The 21,685-nt window shown below is 46.0% G+C and overlaps 1 protein-coding gene across 1 annotated transcript in view; it reads right to left on the bottom strand.

The window, feature by feature from the left end:
* Lama3 (laminin subunit alpha 3) overlaps positions 1-21,685 on the bottom strand; it is a 327,578-nt gene that overhangs the window by 192,848 nt on the left and 113,045 nt on the right. The window contains exons 12-13 of the mRNA XM_045135309.1: positions 17,817-17,951; positions 1,557-1,694 (exon numbers count right to left, since the gene is read on the bottom strand). Of these exons, the coding sequence (XP_044991244.1) occupies positions 1,557-1,694; positions 17,817-17,951 (273 nt within the window). The remainder of the gene's footprint in view (positions 1-1,556; positions 1,695-17,816; positions 17,952-21,685) is intronic.

Here is a 21,685-nt window from a genome sequence, read left to right as displayed (position 1 = left end):
TGGTTGGGGAAAATTAGGAAGATTGTGGGATGTAGAGCATCTTTGGAATCGGCCACAAGAGGGCACTATTGTACCAGGAGCTGTTTTTTTTTTGTTTTTTGTTTTTTGTTTTTCTTTTTTTCCTATTAACCACTCAAAAGGAATTGGGAAATTTCTGGCTTTTGTCATTAGCCAAGAGTTAGTTATAATAACCCAACCTGTATGACCGTTTTTTGTTTGTTTGCTTGTTTTGTTTTGCTTTGCTTTGTTTTTGTTTGTTTGTTTTTTGTTTTGGTTTTTTGAGGTAAGGTTTCACTGTAGCCCAGGCTGGCCTGGAATTCACTATGTGGTCTCAAGGGGGCCTCAAACTCATGGCAATCCTCCTATCTCTGCCTCCCGCTCTGTTTTACCTTTCTTCATGAAGTCAATTGCTTTCCTGCCTTCGTCTATAGAACACACAAGACTGTTTTGCAAAGTCTTAGCATCACTGTTACACAGTTATAGATCTGGAAATAGAGCCTGTTCTGGGCCTGGGTTTCAAATCATTGAAACAAATCCATACTAGGGTCATGTTTTCTTACAAGTTGCTCCTACAGCCTCAACTTTTCCATAATGTCTCTTTCACCCTTTCTTTCTTTCTCCATTCTGTTCCTGTTTGTTTTCCGTCCTGGAAAACATGTTCCAGCCTGGGTCTCCTACCTAGCATGATCAATGTCACTGTCCAGATCTGGGATGTCATGGCTGCACGGTGTCTCCTGTGGCTCTTCCATTCCTGCAGCCTACTTAAGAGCAGATCCACCTTTGACGCCCCTGCCTCCCAAGGAGCCTCAGCTCAGGCCTTCTCAGGGTCACTGCTATCTGCTGTTTCCACCCTCAAGAGAATTCCGAATAGGAATGTTCTGGCAAATGCAGTCTCTTCCCCACCCTGACCCCATTCCCAGATGGCTCCGAAGACTACATTTCCCAGCATTACCAGGGGCAGGCAGGGTTCCTATGAAAACCACATTCATCTGATGGAAAGTCTGGGTCCATCTTCCATCATAGCTCTTCTCAACACAGCAAGCAACCTTAAGGTCACCAGACAGGATCTACTGACCTGCCCTGGACTGCCCACACCACGAAGCTTGAGGAAAGCGACGGCAGCTCACTTCGGTTTCCTCTATCTCAGAGGCGGGGGCACATGACCCACCCAGCCAGTGGCAAGAGCCTGGGCAGCCCATATCAGTTCTGGAAGCCACTAAGGTGAGAAGGTTCAATGTCTCAGGCCAGGGGCCGACAAGTCACCTTCACCGCAGAAGTGACATTAAAGTGGAGAAACCAAGATTTGTAGCAGATGTGAATTTACCTTGGTTTTTTTTTTTGTTTGTTTGTTTGTTAAGAACAAATCTTTTCTGGATTCCTTTGAGGTTACATATAAGCTGTTTTCAATGGTCTCAAATAGGGGAAGATTAGGTCAACTATGTAGGGGTGACCAGTGTGGCTCCAGGGTCACTGGCAGGCTCCTCTAGGAGCCTGCTGTCCCCACACAGATAGGAACCAGCCCCCCCCCCCCCAGCCTGCTTCTCAGGCTTCCTTACCTTGGCAATGGGGAAAGTCATAGGCTCCGGAGAGACACCTGTCACATCGCTGTCCTGTTACCCCGGGCAGACACTCACACTGGCCAGTCACTGGGTTGCAGGGTACGGGGTAGGATCCAAGGGCTGAGCACTGGCAGACTGGATGAAAAGAACTCAGTCAGCCACAGAGCATGAGCTATGGACGTGGCCAGGGCAGAGTTTGGAATTGGCCCCTCTCCCCGCAACTGCCGGGTAAGACCAGAAAGACCCAAATGCAAATTCCAACTCCGTCTCTTGCTACGTCTGGAACCTAAAATGAATGGCTCAACTGGTCCAAGCCTCAGTTTCCCCTCCTGTGGTAGTTTGAATAGATGGCCCCCAATATATTCAGTGTTTTATTAGTCTGTGGTTTGCATTTGCAGCCACCTGGCTGGAGGTGTCCCTGGGCGGATCTTAAGGTATGGTGGTGGGTTTGAAGTTCCAACCTCAAGATATGCAAAGTGCCTACTTCCACCTGGAGTTCCTGAAGTGCGCTGTGTGGCTTTTGGCTTGTGGCTTGTGGCCTCTCTCTCTCTCTCTCTCTCTCTGCTCAGACCTGTGAAAGCAGGCCAGCTTCTTCTGCCATTATGGAACTTCCCCTTCTCACTGTAAGCGTCAGTAAGTCCCTTCTAACTGGGCCTGGTCTGGACGTTCATCTCAGTGACCTGAAGCTATCTACTGCACCGCCCTTACGTAGACTAACATTAGCTTCTACTAGATATAATGGTTTTGAGGATTAAGTAATCCGTCAAAGAGCCAAACACTGCCTGTTTGTTATTTTAACAAATGCTAGTTTTATTGCTATTGTTATTAATTAATTATTTATTTATGCATGCCTAGGGTCTCTTGCCACTGCAAATGAATGCCAGATGCTAGCGCCATTTTGTGTGTGTGTGTGTGTGTGTGTGTGTGTGTGTGTGTGTGTCTAGCTGTATGGTGGTGGCTGGGGAATTGAATCTAGGCCAGTAGGCTTTGCAAGCAATTGCCTTTAACTGCTGAGCCATCTCCACAGTCCCGCTACTATTAATTTTGTATTCAGCAAGACTGGCCGTACACATACTGATAAATGAAGGCTTTGGGGGTGCTTCCCACATACAGTAATGGTACTTGGAAGAGAGAAAAGAAAGGAACCACTGATAGGGAATGGGAGCCATTGGAGAGTGATTTCCAATGCCACATCCCACTGGAATCAAGGACAAGCTATTCTAGCCCAGATCCATCTATAAACACACCCCAATTTTCTTCTGTCCTTCTCTCTTCATACCCATATTTTCAAGGTATTTTTAGTATAGTTTTTTTTTTTAAATTTTAGAGAGAGAGAGACAGACACAGAGAGAGAGAGAATTGGTGTGCCAGGGACTCAGCCACTGCAATCAAACTCCAGATGCTTGTACCGCCTAGTGGGCATGTGTGACCTTGCTTTTGCCTCACCTTTGTGCATCTAGCTTACGTGGGATCTAGCGAGAGATTGAATATGAGTCCTTTGGCTTTGTAAGCAAGTGCCTTAACCAGTAAGCCGTCTCTCCAGCCCTAGTATGCTTTTAGTATATTGCAAAGCAATAGTATGGATACCCAGTGGCACAGGGAGAGCTGGGAATGGATAGAAAAAGACATCACAGACTCCTTTGCTAGATCCCACCATTACTGTTATAAATAAATGAATGAGCAGACGCAGGAGAGGAGAGATTCTGCTTGCTCCTCTCTTAGCTCCCTCCCCACTGGATCAGGAGCCTACGTCTCTGTGTGGCTCAATTCCCAGAGGTCCACAGTTGCTCTATTTACATAAACACTTCTATTTGTACCACAAGGACCCAGATCCTAGGACGGGTCACCAGGGGCAATGGCCTGGCCAACTTCATCAACCAAGTGTCTCTCTATCATTAATTAGATTTGGAAGGAACTGGAGAGATCATCTCTTTGAATCTCACTGTTAGATGGTGAAATTCCGAAGTTGAAATGCATTCCTGAAATAACTAAACGAATCTGTAGTAAAGACATGCACCATCTGGGTCAGACACATTGGGACCCAAACACCAGCTTTGTCGCTCAATAGCCATGTCATCACACCTTTTCAGAGCTTGGTTTTTCTTTCTGACTTAATCATTAGAGAATAACCAGCCACGAGGCAGAGAAAGCACTGAGCACAGGGTTTGGCATAAAGGAATTGCTAAGTATTGGCTATTACTATTATTATTATTATTATTATTATTATTATTATTATTATTTGGGTGTATGTGAGACAGAGAGAGAGATTGAGGCAGAGAAAATGAGTATGAACACACCAGTTCTCTTGTGGCCCCAAATGAACTCCGCCACTTTGTGCATCTGGCTTTACATGGGTGCTGGCGAATTGAACCCTGGTCGACAGGCTTTGCAAGCAAGCACTCTATCTACTCAGCCATCTCCCCAGCCCCAAATTATCATTAACACCACCACCAATGCTTGGGAAGGTGTTCTTTTAGGTATTAAACATTGAACGAATGGGAACCAGTGAATTAGTATTTCTAACTGCTAATTTTATATTTAGTATACTCCGTAAAAACATGTACAGCCTTGTGTGTTTGGTCTCAGAAATTCCACCTCAGGACTGGACAGACTGCTTAGTGGTTAAGGCGCTTGCCTGCAAAGTCCAAGGACTCACGTTCAACTCTCCAGGTCCCACATAAGCCAAGTGCACAGTGACACAAGCATGCAATGTCACACATGTGCACAAGGGGCGCATGCATCTGTAGTTCGATTGCAATGGCTGGAAGCCCTGGCATGCCAATTCTCCCATTAAAAAAGAAAAAAAGAGCTGGGTGTGGTGGTGCACGCCTTTAATCCCAGCACTCAGGAGGCAGAGGTAGGAGGATCGCCACAAGTTCAAAGCCACCCTGAGACTACATAGTGAATTCCAGGCCAGCCTGGGCCAGAGTGAGAACCTACCTCGGAAAAAAAAAAAGAAAGGAAGGAAGAAAAGAAAGAAGTTCCACATTAGCAAAGACCTTGGAAAAGAGATCTACAGGTAAAGTCTCCACTCTGGTGTGGCATTTATAGGTGGCCCTGGGGGGCTGCAAAGCCCCAGGTGACGAAGCCTTGGAGCACAGAGACCACGTTTGTTCCTTTCACGCTCGGACGGGGTGGGGCACCCCAGCCCATGTGGGACTTACTCTGAAGGCGGTTTTGATTTTAGCGTGAATGATAATGAATGAAACACTCACTGAGGAAAGGGAGTCGAGTTCTGTTTTCTCATTTGCAAATTACCTGGGAATTCAACAGACCATGCGGCTTGTTCGGAAGGATACAATTAGTGGAAGATCCAGAAAACCTGACACCCTTCTATGTTACCCATGCAGAAGACATGGACTGGCGGCCTACTGTATTTGATGGTAGCATGGCTAGATGTGTGGCGGAAGAAAGTGCTAGAACATGTACTCCTGATCCCAAAGCACTGAGGACCTAGAAGAGGAGCTGGAGAATTTAAGATGCACCCTTCCCGCCCCCAAGAAGCAAAATATAAGCAGTATGCCTAATTCTCATATGTCAGCTGTGGGACGGTATCAGGACAAGGATTCCAGTCCCTTACTGCTGTCCCCACCAGAGTTCTTTCCTGACTGGACAAAGACTCCAGTCCCCTATTGATGTCCTGACCAGTGATCTTTCTGGACGGCATGGCTCTAACAAGCCTGTATTCAGAGATGATGTCCCAGAATCAGAGACTATGTGGCAGATTTCTAGGGACATGTTGTTGAGCTCTATGATTATTAGTTTTATTTTTATTTATTAGAGACAGAGGGAGAGAAAGAGAGAGACCGAGACAGAGAGAGAATGGTTGTGCCAGGTCCTCTAGCCATTGCAAATGAGCTCCAGACGCATATGCCAGTGTGTGCAGTTGGCTTATGTGGGACCTGGAGAATCCAACCTGGGTCCTTAGGCTTTGCAAGCAAGTGCCTTGACCGCTAAGCCATCTCTCCAGCCCTGTGATGATTATTTCTATGGATGAAATTGACTAGGGTGTGGTGCCCAGATGTTTGGTCGAACACTTTTTTAAAAATATTTTTATTTATACTTAGTAGCAGAGGCCAGTAAGTTGAAAAGGAGACATAAAGGGTGGAGAAAGGAAGGGAGGAGGATACTTAATAGGTTGATATTGTATATATGTAATTACAATGACTGTAATGGGGAGGTAATATGATGGAGAATGGAATTTCAAATGGGAAAGTATGGGGGTGGGGAGGGAGGGAATTACCATGGGATATATTTTATAATCATGGAAAATGTTAATAAAAATTTAAAAAAATATATTTTTATTTATTAGAGAGAGAGAGAGAGAATCAGAGTGAAAGAGGCAGGAGGTAGGGGGGAGAGGGAGAGAGAGAATGGACACACCAGGGCCTCTTGCCACTGCAAACTCCAGGTGCAGGTGCGACTTTGTGCATCTGGCTAACGTGGGTACTGGGTAATTGGATCTGGGTCCTTAGGATTAGCAGGCCAGTGACTTAACGATTTAGCAATCTCTCCAGCTCCCAAACCATATTCTTTTTTTTTTTTTAATTTTTTATTTATTTGAAAGCGACAGACACAGAGAGAAAGACATAGAGGGAGAGAGAGAGAATGGGCACGCCAGGGTCCAGCCTCTGCAAACGAACTCCAGACGTGTGCGCCCCCTTGTGCATCTGGCTAACGTGGGACCTGGGGAACCGAGCCTCAAACCGGGGTCCTTAGGCTTCCCAGGCAAGCGCTTAACCGCTAAGCCATCTCTCCAGCCCCCAAACCATATTCTTGATGTTGCTATGAAGGTACTTTTTAGATGAGATCAACACGTCAACCCGTAGACTTGCTGCTTGCTAGACGTAGTGGTACATGCCTGTCACCTTAGTACTTGGCAGGCAGAGGCAGGAAGATTGCCAAAAGCTTATGGCCAGCCTGGGCTCCACAGTGAATTCTGAGACAACCTTGGTTACTTTACAAGACCCTGTCTCAAAAACAACAATAAGGGGTCTGGACAGATGGTTTAGTGGTTAAAATCACTTGATACATGAACCTTAAAGATAAGAGTTTGGATTCCCCAGAACCCAAGTGAAGCTGGATGGAGGTGCATGTGTCTGTAATTCCAACCCATCTACCGTAGCAGCAGGCAGAGTCAGGAGGATTCTGAAGCTCACAGGCCAGATGCTCTTGCGTCTGCAGTGGGCAAATAAACCCCATGAGAGAACCAGTCTCAAACAAAGTGGAAGGAGGGGATCATCACCCAAGCTTGTCCTCTGAGCTCCACATGTGTGCTGGGGCACATGGGTTCTCATAAATGCCACACACACACACACACACACACACACACACACACAGAGACCTTTGAGTAATGCAGACAATTTTTCATAATATGGGTGGGCCTTAATAAATCAGCTGAAAGCTTTAGAGAAAAGATTGATGTCCCTTCACGAAGGAATTCTGCCTATATCCAGCCTTGGACTCTAGCTGCAAAATAAACACTTCTCCTGGGTCTCCGGTCTGCTGGCTTTCCCCACAGACGTAAGTCTCAACTTTGTGTGACGATTCTTTCAATCTTCTGTCTTTCAAGTTCTCTTCCTCTGTCTCTACAAACGAGCACACATGCACGCGGGACATACGTAACATTCCTGGTTCTGCCCTTCTTGGACACAGATTTTGGTACTAAGAGTGTTTCTAGAGGAAAAGAATCTAAAGAATGAATCTGCTGAGTTGCTTTGGTGCTTCTGGAATTGTCTTTCTAGCCTGATTAGATACAGCGGCACTGATCATGTTATTTCTTCATGCATGTGTGTGCGCACGTGCGTACGTGCGCTGAGTCCAGAGGACAAACTTTGGTGTTATTCCTCCACTGCCATCCACCTTTTCTTTCTTTCCTTCTTGCTTTTTTCTTCTTGAGATAGTGAAATAGGGTTTCTTGTTTGCTTTGAGTTCACCAAACAGGCTCAACTGGCCGGGTGTACCACCATGTCCGGCTTTTTCTTTGGTTTTTGTTAGATTGGATGAGCTCCCAAGATGGAGTCACCCAGGACAGCGGAATGATGACAGAAGCCTAAGGAAGTGGATTATCCACATTTCTCAAGAAACTGCCAAGCCATTATCCCCTTCTTGCCTAACAATGCCCCAGGTCACGCTTCCTGCTCCCTTATCTCATAAGTTGCTGGGTCACTGTTCTTGTCTCACGTGCTGGCTATCTTAGATCTTAAAGGAAACTTTTTTTTTTAAATTTTTTAAAATTAATTAATTTATTTATTTGAGAGTGACAGACACAGAGAGAAAGACAGATAGAGGGAGAGAGAGAGAGAATGGGTGCGCCAGGGCTTCCAGCCTCTGCAAACGAACTCCAGACGCGTGCGCCCCCTTGTGCATCTGGCTAACGTGGGTCCTGGGGAACCGAGCCTCGAACCGGGGTCCTTAGGCTTCACAGGCAAGCGTTTAACCGCTAAGCCATCTCTCCAGCCCTAAAGGAACCTTTTTTATTCACCTTAACAAAGGAGTTCTTTTCCCTTCCTTACCTTCGCCCCAACTGAAAAAGCCCACTACCTGAAAACTGGCTGGGTTCCTCTCTGGTGAGTCAGCCCTGGCTGCTCGTGCTTTTCCTGAATAAAATCTTTCATCTTTGCCTCAGAGTGGTTTGCCTGGTCTTGGACACTCCCAGACTTCCAGTTTTGGGGGACCAAACAAAGAGCGAGCACTTTACTGCCTAGCCCTAATGACTCTATCTCCATCAGTGAAGAGAACAAGGTAGCCTATGACTTCAGGTGGCAACAGAGACACACAGAAGCATTGTCAACGCATACTCCCAGTTACCTGCCACAGGTGAGGGCTTGCCTGACCATGTACTTGATAACTTAGACCATGTTTAGCAGACTGATGAAGTCAGCTGGTTGTTTCTGTGGTGGCTTGAATCAGGTGCTCTCCCATAAACTCAAGGGTTCTGAATGCTTGGTCCTCAGCTGGTGGCAATTGGGAAGGTGGAGCCTTGCTGGAGGAGGTGTGTTTGCAGGCGAGGGATTAAAGGTTAAGTTACAGCCAGCTTCCCCTTGCGAGAGTTGGGATCACTCTCCTGCTGCTGTTTTCTACCTGCTGTGGCAGAGGTGACGTCCAGCCTCTGCTCATGCCATGCTTTCCCCTGCCCTCATGGAGCTTCCCCTCGAGACTGTAAGCCACAGCAAAACACCTTTTCTCTTAACAGCTGCTTTTGGTTGGCTGCTTTGTGCCAGTCACGAAGAAGTAACTTCAACAGTTTCTAATTATACTGGAACAAGTAGAGCGAGAAAATGAAGACATTTAGCATCCAAAAGCCCAGCTCAGGCACAGCGTACACAACTGGAGAGTTCCTATGTCTTCCCCAAAAGCAGCCCTAATCTTCTATAGCCTCAGGACAGAGACTGTGGAAAACCAGACCCATACCTTTGGTCCTGCATGGGGCTGAGTTAACCACACAAACTGAATTCCCCAGCTTGCCGGATGTCTGCTATGCAAAACTGAGGGCAAGTGACTGGGAAGGAAAGGGATCTTGCAGACTGGTCGGGAGACACATGTGACAATCTGGATGCAGATGAGGGCGTTGTAATCCCCTGATCCTGTGAGTCTTGTCTGCAGGCCAACGCAGACACACTGCCAGAATCCAAGTAGATTCACTGCCTTGCCTGTGAAAATAGCTTTGACCTGAGACAATTGCCTTGCAAGACTGCCAGTTCTCCCCAGGAGACACCCCCATCAGTCCTCTTAAACACCCAAGAAACTCTAAAAATGGGTTGCAAAATCTGGCCAATGAGGAGGTGTGCCCCACTCCAAAGAAACTATACCTCTGCCAATTTAAGCAGACATATAAGTGAATGAGGATAGAAGAAAGCTAGCTTTTTTAGGCAGTTTCAGTTCGGCATTGCGGCCACAAGAGTGAAAGCCTTGGCAAGAATGTCTGATTGAAAGCTGGGCGTGGTGGCACATGCCTTTAATCTCAGTGTTCACGAGGCCAAGTTAGGAGGAACACCGTGAGTTCGAGGCCAGCCTGAAATGACACAGTGAATTCCAGGTCGGCCTGGGCTAGAGCAAGATCCTACCTCAAAAATAAAAGAAAAAAGTCTGATGGAGACTGATCCACATTACCCCCTGTTGCCCAGAGTGTACTGCATTACCTGGGTGGACTGACCCAAGTGAGCTGACCTTCAGGGCTATCCTCCAAATTTACTAGCCAATCAGGTCTTCCCCGTACATCCCTGAATCTGAGGCTATAAACGCTGCAGGCTTCCAGACCCTTCATTGCTTCTCTCCTGGCAAGACCCCAGGCGTCTGTGGGTCTTTCCAGTCCTTCTTCACCTGTGCTGTTTGGACACCCGCGAGTCTGTTTGCTACCCCAGCCTGGCTGTGTGCGGGTGGGAAAGCATGACATTGTTTCTTTTTTTTTTTTTTTTTTTGGTTTTTCGAGGTAGGGTCTCACTCTAGCCCAGGCAGACCTGGAATTCACTCTATATTCTCAGGGTGGCCTCGAACTCATGGTGATCCTCCTACCTCTGCCTCCCGAGTGCTGGGATTAAAGGCGTGCGCCACGACGCCCGGCTGACATTGTTTCTTGACCGAAAGCTTTCTGCTTGTCTTCATAGTTTGGGGTAACTTCTCATTTTAATTACATGTATGATGTTTTTTCCCCCCGGTCTCTGAATCTACCACGTGGGTGCTCTCACCCACCCTAGACTTGCTACCTGTGTACTTAACTCTGAACTCGGGGTCACTGTGTGTGTGACCCTTTTCATCACCCATTTCTCCTCCGAATTTCTTGGTCTCTGCTTTGACGCTTTCCTTCATTAGGAAAGCACATGGCGGATGCCGTGTGTGTGTGTGTGTGTGTGTGTGTGTGTGTGTGTGTGTGTGTTCTGAGTCTCTCTACATATACATCTAAGTTCAACCTTTCATGAGCTTGCAAGTCTGTTCCAGGTCTTTTCTAAAGACCTCAATGTCTCTTAAATGAACCTTACAAACTATACAGTGTTTCCTACCTTCCATGGGTTTAGCTTCCCTTCCTAGACTCCAGTCTCCCTTAAATAAACCCCACGATTTGTGATTTCTCCCTAAATAAACTTAAGAATTCATAATTTATCCTTTTTTTTAGTTTTTTTTGGTTTTTCGAGGCAGGGTCTCATTCTAGTCCAGGCTGACCTGGAATTCACTATATAGTCTCAGGGTGGCCTCGAACTCATGGTGAGCCTCCTATCTGTGCCTCCCAAGTGCTGGGATTAAAGGTGTGCACCACCATGCCTGGCATAATCTATCCTCTTTAAGTCTGTATTAATTATTAAAGGTAGGACAGAACCCAAAACTTGGGGTTCCTAAATTCTGGGGATCCCTCCTAAACCCCAAATTCCTGCACATAAGGATTATGTATGAGAAGGGAAACTAAGAATGAGAAAACCATTGCCACTCTGTTGGAAAACCTAAACTGTGTGTCCTGGGGTACTAGGAGCCACATGGTGGTACTTCTGCACCCAAACCACAGTGGGTGTGATTTGCCATAACAAACAAGAGTCAAAGCAGCAAATAAGAACAGTCTGGCCCACACGGACCCAGGGAGAGGAAAGAGAGTAGGTCAGAGAGTGAGGTCTGAAGGCATGGAGCAAAGACTACAAAATCAGCACATGGAAAGAAACAAGATGGGCTGAAGAGATGGCTCAGCTGTTAAAGCGCTTGCATGTGAAGCCTAAGGACCCATGTTCGACTCTCCAGATCCCACATAAGCCAGACGCACAAAGTGATGTAGCACTCAAGGTCTCACATGACCACTAGGGGGCGCACGCAGCTGGAGTTCGATTGCAGTGGTTGGAGGCCCTGGAGCACCAATTCTCTCTCTCTCATCAAAACAAAAAATAAGTGGACAAGGAAGAAGTCTTCCCCCAGCCCCGCAGATATTGTCTAAAGGTGGCTCATGGCTGATTATAACACTAAAAACACACACTCCTGGGTGGAGCTTTAAGATGCTATGAGACATGTGACGCACGAACCTGTATGCAGAGCTACATATGACAGAGAATTCAGAAGGAAGCTATGCAAATGACCCCCAAAGCCCTAGTTATGTGAAATAAAAGCCCCTACTCTTAAGCCTGGTGAGGTGGCCAACACTTGTAATCCCAGCTCTTGGAAGGTGGAGGCAGGTGGGTCATGAGTTCAAGGTCATCATCAACTACATAGTGAGTTCAAAGTTCAGTAACAGCCTGAGTTAAATGAGACTCTGACTTAAAATAAAATTTAAAAAACAACCAACAAACATATGAGCCCCAAGTCTTTGACAGCAGGGCCATGTAGGCTACTAAACTTTCTTTGCCCCAGCCTACTTCCTCCCCCTTGGAAGTAAGTATGTGATCTCTTTTATTAACTGTCTCTGTTTCTGATTTTACTCTTTATATGTGTGGCAGTGGTGTTTGTGTGTGTGTGTGTGGGGGGGGTCTCAATTCCTTGTTTAAAAACACAAGAACCTGGGCTGGAGAGATGGCATAGCGGTTAAGCGCTTGCCTGTGAAGCCTAAGGACGCCGGTTCGAGGCTCAATTCCCCAGGACCCACGTTAGCCAGATACACAAGGGGGCGCACGCGTCTAGAGTTCGTTTGCAGTGGCTGGAGGCCCTGGCGCGCCCATTCTCTCTCTCTCCCTCTATCTGTCTTTCTCTCTGTGTCTGTCACTCTCAAATAAATAAATAAAAAATTTAAAAAAAAACACAAACAAACACAAGAACCTGAAATCCCTGGTAGGTACAATGAATATAATACCAGTGCCAGATGGCCAATTGCGTACTCCTAGAAGTAAGTATCTGGCCATCTGTTGGTCTCCTACTTGATCTGTGTAAAGGAAGAACGCCAGGTGAAAAGAACAGAAGTCTAACTTCAAATGAGAAAATCACCCTCCAGCAGTTAACTGACAGACCTTAGTCTGCTCACAGATCCAAGACTCCTTGAATAAATGAAAGTCTAGGTCCCTCTGGGGGAGAAGGATTCCTTCCCCCAAAGTACCTATGACCTTTCATCAAAGTGAGTGTGAACTGTGGCCCGGGGCGGGGGGGGGGGGGAGGGGGCGCTAAGAGACACAATTAGAGTGTTCAGAGATTACTAGAGTTGGCTCTGAATGGACGCTAATTCTAGAAGATTCAAAATCTCACTGTGTCACTGCATCACAGTATGGAGGTCAAGGAGTCACTGGGGCTTTAACTTGGGTTCTTCTCCCATGGGATCCAGGATTCCTAACCCTATCCAGTGGTTACGTTCTCAGCTTAAGATGTATAGACTTTACTCTATAGTACTTAAGGTACAGGATGTCCAGAGGGGACGTGGGGTCATCACCCAAGCATTTCATGTCCTCTCCTGAGGACGTGGTCATTGTGTTTTCTTTCAGTCATGTGTGGTCCCTTAGGATGTGCCTTTACTATGGAAGTGAAAAAAACAAGACCTGACCTTAAATACACGCTCGTTTTCGTTTCGAACAGCAAGTTACTGGATGTAGCATCGCACTTCTTATTTTAACCCCACCAGCGTGGAGGATGCCGGGTCCCGCCCCCACCCCCACATGGGCAGCCCTTCCCTCATTGTTGGAGATGCTGCTGGCTTTAAAAAAAAACAAAAACCACAGCTCAATTCTGTTCTTTGTTTTGGTCCAGGACCTCTGGAGTTCCTGACGCACTTCCTTCTTCCCACCTATTCCTCCTTGTCTATGCCCCAAGACCGTACAGTGTTTACTCTCAAAACGCATTTAAAAGAGAAATATGGGGTGAGTTTTCCTTATCTGTGATGGTTGGGATCAGAAGTGTTTCAAATATTTACAGAAACATAATGAGATAGTTTGGAAATGGGAACTCAACTCTAAACATGGAAATCCATGTGTTTCTCAGGCTCTTCACCCTGAAGGTATTTTGTGCAATATACTTTTTGTTAGTGCTTATATTTTGATTGTGACCCATCACATGAGGTTAATGTGTCGCACTTTCTACCCTTCTACCCCTAAAGTTCCACAAGTTTAGTTTCTGGATTTTTTTTTTTTTTTTTTTAGAAGAGTGCAGTCCAACCTGTGATACCAAAGGTCCAGGGGAACAAGAAGCTTCTCCATCACCCTCTCCATGTCACCCAGCAGCACGCACAGTCCCCATCCACTATGCGTGCCCCTGCGTGTTCCCATCGTGTGCTGGTCACCACGCCCGCCTGGTTGCTGGGGGAGGACGTGAACAGACATTGCAATCTCGTCTCTCATTGGGGATGTGATTTCTGGGAAAACCACAGGGCCCTGGAGTGAGGCTTTGTCAGTGTGAGAGGGGCACGGCACTGTGCTGAGGAGAGTCCGGACTCAACGAACTCAATGCAAAAGATAAACCCAGGTCTACAGTTGGCAAAAAACAGCTTAGAGTGTTTTAAAATTCCCTCTAGGGCTAGAGAGATACCTTAGCAATTAAGCCTAAGGACTCGGGTTCAATTCCTCAGATCCCGGGTAAACAAGATGTGCAAAGGTGAGGAAAGCACAAGGCCACACTTGCCCACTAGGTGGCGCAAGCGTCTGGAGTTTAACTACAGTGGCTGGAGACCCTGGCATACCAATTCTCTCTCCTTCTCTCTCTCTCTCTCTCTCTCTCTCTCTCTCTCTCTCTCTCTCTCTCTCTCACACACACACACACACACACACACACACACACACACACACACACACAGAGGCCAGTATGTTGGACTGGCTTCAAAAATAAATAAATAAAATTCTCTCTAAAGATTTTGAGATAAAGAGCAAGCCAGAGCTGGAGGGATGGAGGGTGTTTGCCTGCAAAGCCAAAGCAGCCAGGTTCGATTCCCCAGGATCCACATAAGCCAGATATGTAAAGGCACACGTGTCCAGAGTTCGTTTGTAGTGGCTGGATGCCATGGCGCACCCATTGTCTGTCTCTCTCTCTCTCTCTCTCTCTGTCAAATAAGTAAATAAATAAAAATAAAATTTAAAAAAGAGAGCAAACCATTAAGGATGGCTTCTAGCTAAGATATAATGGACCACATATCATTTGGAGCCATGTTGATTTGATTCTGAAATTCAATGGATTAAGTAATTCACTCTTTCTAAAAGAACAAAAAAAATCACAGGGTTACAAAGAAAGAAAGGCAAGCACAAGAGAAGGGATGCCACCCCAGAGAAGATGCTCAGTGATTCCAAACTCCTTTCAGAATATTGTTTCAGACCTGAAGTGGTGGCTCATGCCTGCAATCTCAGCATTCAAGAAGCTGAGACAGGAGGATCTCCATAAGTTCGAGGCCACTCTAGGCTATAGTGTGAGTTCCCGGTCAGCTGGGACTAAAGTGAGACCCAGTTCTCAAAAAATAAATAAACAAATAATCAAACAAATTCTGTAGGACAGACCTCTCTGCCACGTCGAGGTGGCAATACCTTTTCTGTACAAGTCTGGCCACAGCTCATAAGCCCTGGCAGGCTGCCCGGAGGGTGGACATGCATTCTACACATCAGCCACTATTAAACAAAGATTGAGCACAACCACTCACTGCCCCAGTGCCAACTCCAAACACCAAGCAATGCCCCCCTCACCCGGCACTTCTGAGTGGAGCTGAGGAGCGCGTGGGAAAAAAACGGTGGGGTGTCTGAGCACCTAAGCCTCATTTGATGGCACATGCCTTCCTTTAATGTCACTAAGTGTGACTCATTTTATTCTGCCGATCATCTGATCAAACTCAAGAGCAGTTTCCATTGCCACCCCCTGCCCCGTCTTTCCTACACCATATAGTTCCTTGTTTCTTTGAACATGAATTTTTCTGCAAACTACATTTCAGAGAGTGTATTGTTGCAATTCTGGCTACTTAGGCACCACGGTTTACTTCCTGGCTGATAGCTATTTAGTGGCTTGGCTGAATTCAATTTGCAAAGTCTGGTTCTCCTGCAGTGTTTAGCTTCTGTACTACGTACTTTTCTGCCTGCGGTGACTAAATGTCTTGATATGAAGTAACTTGAGCAAGGGCCTCCAGCCTCTGCAAACAAACTCCAGACGCGTGTGCCCCCTTGTGCATCTGGATGACGTGGGTCCTGGGGAATCGAACCTAGGTCCTTTGGCTTTGCAGACAAATGCCTTAACTGCTAAGTCATCCCTCTAGCCTGAATTCTAACTTTTGTTTGTCTCTGCTTGCAGTCAAGGCAGAACAAAAGAACAGTGGGCTAGAAGGATTGCTTAGTGGTTAAGGAACTTGCCTACAAAGCCTAAAGACCCAGGTTCAATTCCCCAGTACCCACATGAGTCAGATAAACATGGTAGTGCATGCATCTGGAGTTTGTTTGCAGTGGTTAGAGGCCCTGGCAACCCATTCTCTCTCCCTCCCTCCCTCTCTCTCTCTCTCTGTCTCTTTCTTTCTCTCTCAAGTAAATAAATGTAAATAAACAAAATATTATAAAAGAAAAAGGATAGGATACCCTCTCTCTATCCTTAACCCTTCTACCTGCAAGGTGATCCAATACTAGGCAAAGAAAGTTTCCAGAGAGGTGAAGTCTAAGAAGAAATAAGAGAAGAAAAGGAGGGTGGAAGAGACATGAACAGGGAGTGCCAGAGGATTGGGAGGAAAAGGAAGGTTTTAGAACATGGCATTCAGATATATAAGCAAATGGTGATGAAATGGAACCAGGGCTACACTTCCTTTAAATGATTCAGAGGGGAAAATGGACCAACTAACAGTAGAATAATAATTAATGAACTCATGAGCAGGTGCCTCCTAGCTCGGATAGTTTTGCACATTGATTCATAGGCGACCCTCACAATGGTGTTAGGAGATGGGCATAGAATTAGGAACTGAATAGTTAAAATAACAAGTTGATGGCCAGTGTGACCCTTGTTCTTCTCTAGGTTGTCCTTCAGCTTAGGGGAGGTTTTTGTTTGTTTGCTTGTTTTCAGCACCTGTCCCTCACTCACAGTCCTTCGTGTGGGTGCCCAGGAAGTGAGCAACAGTGAGCTTTTCTCCTCTTCCCCTGTACCACAGACTGAATACCCCTCATCATGGGGGAAGATTCCTCCAAGCCCAGCCTAGAACCTGTTACTCCACTTGTGTATTTGTTCTGATTTCGATCCAAAAACGTTCCCACAGGCTCGTGAGACTGAGGAACTTTTCTTTTTAAATTTAAAAAATTTTTTTTGTTTGTGAGTGACAGGGAGAGAGAGAGAGAATGGGCATTCCAGGGCCTCCAGCCACTGCAAACGAACTCCAGACACGTGCGCCCCCTTGTGCGTCTGGCTAACGTGGGTCCTGGGGAATCGAGCCTCGAACTGGGGTCCTTAGGCTCCACAGGCAAGCGCTTAACCACTAAGCCATCTCTCCAGCCCACTGAGGAACTTTTGGGAGGCGGGACCTAGCTGGGGGAAGTGTATTTCTGAGGGACAAGCCTTGAGGTTTATACAGCCTAGTCGGAGCTCTGCTTCCTGGTCCTGCTGCCACAGACAGGCTCTTCCCTCCGCCACACCTCACTCGCTATGATGGACTCATGTGCCCTTAAATTGTGGGTCTAAGTTAATCTTCTCTCTCTTCAGTTACTTCATCACACCGAGAGGAAAAGTAACTAATACAGTCTTCTTGCCTATAGTAAGTCTCTTTCTGTTCTTAATACCTGGAGTGGCATTTATTTCTTGCTCAGCCACCATAATGAAAGTCTTCTTGGCTTTTTCCCCTTCCCTTCCAAGTGGCCATGGGAGGAAGAACAAGAGCAAATGTAACAGAGGCGATAAACCGGGCCACAGTCATCCATTTCTTCTTTTATCTGCTCAACATTCCCAGCACACCTATCAACCTCATGAAGCTGGGTCAGATGCCTCCTTTCTAGATCCTGCCATTGCCCCCTCCGCCCCCAATGACTCATCCTGGGATCAGACAGTAAGCCACACACAGCTGGGAGAAGTTTGGGGACTCACGTGTCCATGGCTTTGTACATCCAATTTTCTCTCCCTGGATCCCACTCCCTCCTCTTATCCACCCGCATGTTCTTAACCCCTGTTCTGAGACCATCTCCTCTCCAGAGCCAAGACTTAAACCTGTGCATCTGACTTCACAGTAGACCCTTAGGCACCGAGGAGGAAGAAGAGTCAGGCTGGAAAGACAAGTCCAGGGAGGTGAGGAGGCCTTTGGAGGACACTGACATAGAAAAATGTCATATTCATGTATGAGGTAGGGGTTAATTTATCAGCATGCAGGCCATACTGCTGGGTCTGAAGAACTTATACTAGAGACTGACCACCAGTATGCCTTGTTTGGCCACTTACCTTGGCAGATAGGGAACGAGTAGGAACCCAAGCGGCAGGAGTCACACCAGGGACCCTCGACCCCGGGGCGGCACAAGCATCTTCCATAGTCATCACATATTTCAGGGAGGACACCTTCCAAGTTACAGTCACATCCTGAAAGAACCCATGAATAAAATGTCAAGCTAGTGCCCTGTGAAATAGGTACTCATTTTATTATTTTTTTTAAGGCAGGAATGGTGGCTCATGCCTTTATTTTATTTATTTATTTGAGAGAAAGGTGTGGGGAGGGAGAAAGAGAAAATGGACACACCAGGGCCTCCAGCCACTGTAAACGAACTCCAGACACACGCACCCCCTTGTGCATCTGGTTTACGTGGGTCCTAGGAAATCCAACCAGAGTCCTTAGGCTTCTCAGACAAACACCTTAACCACTAAGCCATTTCCCCAGCCCAAGAGAGGTATTCATTTTATAGTTGAGGAAAAAGATGCTGAGAAAGAGGAACTTGCCCAAGGTCAAAGACCCATTTGGTATGTGAAACCACTTCTGTCTTATTCAAAAACTCATGTTCTTTTATTGTACTAAAAATGCAAACTGAAAACAGGCTTAAAAGTAACTTGTGGCTGGGCATGGTTGCACGTGCCGTTAATCTCAGAACAAGGGAGGCTGAGGTAGGAGGATTGCCATGAATTTGATACCAGCCTGGAGCTACAGTGAGCTCCAGGCCAACCTATACTGGAGCGAGATTTTGAGACCCTACCTCATAAAACAAAACAAAACAAAGCAAGCATCTTACAGAGCATATACAAACCAACTACATTCCAAGAAAATACCATTTGCATTCCAAGAGATTACATCTGCATCGAAACGTGCACTATGCTCCCTTGGGGAAGTCCTAGAGAGGCTGAAAGGTGCTTACTGAGAAAGGGGACCCCTCATATATTGGGAAAGGACTTCTACAAGGGTTAAAGGATTAGATAATGATAAAAGTTTGCTAAATCCTTTCTCTTCCTTTTTGCCCTGAACCATTAACCTTTCAGATAAAAGGTTAGTAAACAAAACTGTGGAATTATTTTTCTAACACAATAATTAAGAAAAGCTCTGAGTAAGTGAAGACAACTTTAAGGTCTTAGCATGGACTCTGACTTGCTCGTTCTTAAATTTAATAGTTGTCTAATCTGACAAAAATAACACTGCAAGTGAAGGGGTGTCAAACACACAATCCCTAAATATACTTGGCACTCTGTAACTGCAGGTTCTAAATAGACAGATTCAGCCAAGAGTGGGTTGAAACTGTTTAGGAAAAATATTGTGTCTGCACTGAAAATATACTCACTTTTTTTTCTTGATGCCATTCCCTAAATTATGCAGTATAACTACTTACATAGAATTTATATTACATCAGGTATTAGAAGTTGTGTGGAAAAGATTTGAAGTATGCAAGAGAATATACTCCTGCATGTCCCATATTTTGTGCTCTTTCCAACCATTGATCTTAGCTCCCGCTGTTCTGAATGTCCACTAACCAAGTCTCCACTAGACCGGGAGTTTCAAGGAACAGGGAGTATCAGCAATCCTTGGCAGTGCCATGTACACAGTAGGCACTTTACCGACATTTAACGAGTGAAGAATATACTTGAGTCAAGTCTGCAATTCTCCCCAGTAAACAATATTCCTATGTTTTATTTTATTGCCTGGGTCTCCAAACTGAGCTATCAGAAGTCAACTGTTTTACAAATTTATTTCCAGGTGTTCTAAACTCATCGTTAAGAATTATCTCCAGGGCTGCCATCCTGTTTTGCCTGTACTTAGAAATTCATGCTTTTGTTCCAAGACTGGTGTTAACTCTTTCTGAGTGCATAATAACCTTATGAGGAAGCCATCGTCAGTTAAAAGACGCTGGAACCAAAAAGGGCAACCAAGTGACAGAAGACCCCAGGAGACCATGGGGCACTTCTAAGGGGTCCTACAGCTACAGTTAATCACCTGTTTTCTAAACCAGAGAGGTCATAGAGACTCATAGGATACAGTCTGCAAAAGGAGAGGCAGAGCACAGGGGAAGATCATCAGTGCTTCCAAAAGAAGCCCCATTGTCAGACAGCCCTGACTCACGCCAACAGATGGCTCAAATGCTGACAGAGCGATGAAGCCCCTCCAAGGGCCTCTAAAGTTTCTCCTAAAGAGCTGCAACTGATCTTAAAATTATACAGAGTTTAGTTTTTGGCTACCTACTTGGTTTAAAGCACTCAGCAGGGACAGTGTAGCCAGAAGATAAAGAATGCCTTAAAAGCTTTCAGAAACCCAGTTCAGGGAATTTCCCTTCTTAATTCTAAAGGTCAAATGATAAGCATGACAATTGTGGGGCTGGAGAGATGGCTTAGCAGTTAAGCGCTTGCCTGTGAAGCCTAAGGACCCCGGTTCGAGGCTCGATTCCCCAGGACCCATGTTAGCCAGATGCACAAGGGGGCACACACAACTGGAGTACGTTTGCAGTGGCTAGAGGCCCTGGAACACCCATTCTCTCTCTCTCTCCCTCTCTCTCTCTCTCTCTCTCCCTCTTTTCCTCTCTGTCTGTCTCTCACAAATAAGTAAATAAAAATAAAAAATTTTTTAAAAAGAATGACAATTGTGCAAAACAGCATAGGTTTAGATGTGCACATGGTGATTCATACTAGCATCTGAGCCATTTTCAAGGTTAAGTGCCATGTGTGTGTTCTTGAGAATTCTGCCAATGTCTCATTTGCTTTACAAAAGCCACAAGACCAGGTTCAGGCCATGCCATCCTGCCATTCAGAGAGCAGCTCTGGAAGGAGATTTCTAGATCTTCACGGTGAAAGATGGATTTCTGGGTCTTCATTGTAAATGAGAGTTGTGTCTCCACTTTCTGGTAATAGTAACTGCTAAATTTTCTAAGTAGTGTGCTCAGCTGCTCTTTCATCCTTATCTCCTCACTTATACTCAGCGCGTACTCAAGTGGTGTTGGGACAATATAACTCCATCTACGTGGGTCCTCTCCATCACCTTCCAAGGCCTGAAAGTCTACAAGAATGGGAAAAGTACCAATTTGCTCAGGGCCCGCTCCTTCCGGACATCTCTCGCTCTTATTCTCCCCCCCCCCCCCCACAACATGTTTCCTGCAAGACTCAAATGCACTTTTGGAGTCCCTTAAGAGTAGGTCCACTGGAAAGGTTCCACACTCAATGATCCCACTTAACGGGAAGAAGCCAGGTAAATCATCACCCCAACTTCCTAACTGTAGTTAGGGTTACTTCTTCAGAGAGAAGGCAGTTCAGGAGTAACAGGACACCCTGAAAGTAAAAGGAGTGGGGGCTGGAGAGATTGCTTAGCGGTTAAGGCACTTGCCTGCAAAGCCAAAGGACCCAGGTTTGATTCCCCAGGACCCACATTAGCCAGATGCCCAAGGGAGTGCAGGCATCTGGAGTTTGACTACAGTGGCTGGAGGCCCTGGCACGCCCACTCTCTCAGTCTCTCTCCCTCTCTCTCTCTGTCAAATAAACAAACAAATAAAAATAAAAAATAAATAAATAAAAGGAATGTCCTTGAGCCTGCCCTTACAATCTCCATTTTGATAGAGGTCAGAGAAAGATCTGCTTTTCCTTATCTCACTGTCTAAAGGAGTTCCCTAGATCTGTTATTCCTTAAATTCAAACTGAGTCCCTTTCTAGAAAGGAGTTCACCTTTCTTAGCATTAAGATTCCCAGGATTAAACCTGAAGCCTGTTGTTGTGACTGCTGAGCTCAGCCCCAGTTCAGAACCCAGAAAAGGCTCCAATCTGGGTCTCCAGGTGGGATTTATTCCAATCTAGTCTTCCCATGGGCAGGAACTCTCTCTACTCTCTCCTCTTTCCTTAAATGCTTTAAGCTCTATC

Source organism: Jaculus jaculus, chromosome 15 (genome assembly GCF_020740685.1).
Source record: "Jaculus jaculus isolate mJacJac1 chromosome 15, mJacJac1.mat.Y.cur, whole genome shotgun sequence".
NCBI lineage: Eukaryota > Metazoa > Chordata > Mammalia > Rodentia > Dipodidae > Jaculus > Jaculus jaculus.
The sequence above is the reverse complement of the archived record's forward strand: the minus strand, read 5'-3'. Positions and strand labels throughout refer to the sequence as shown.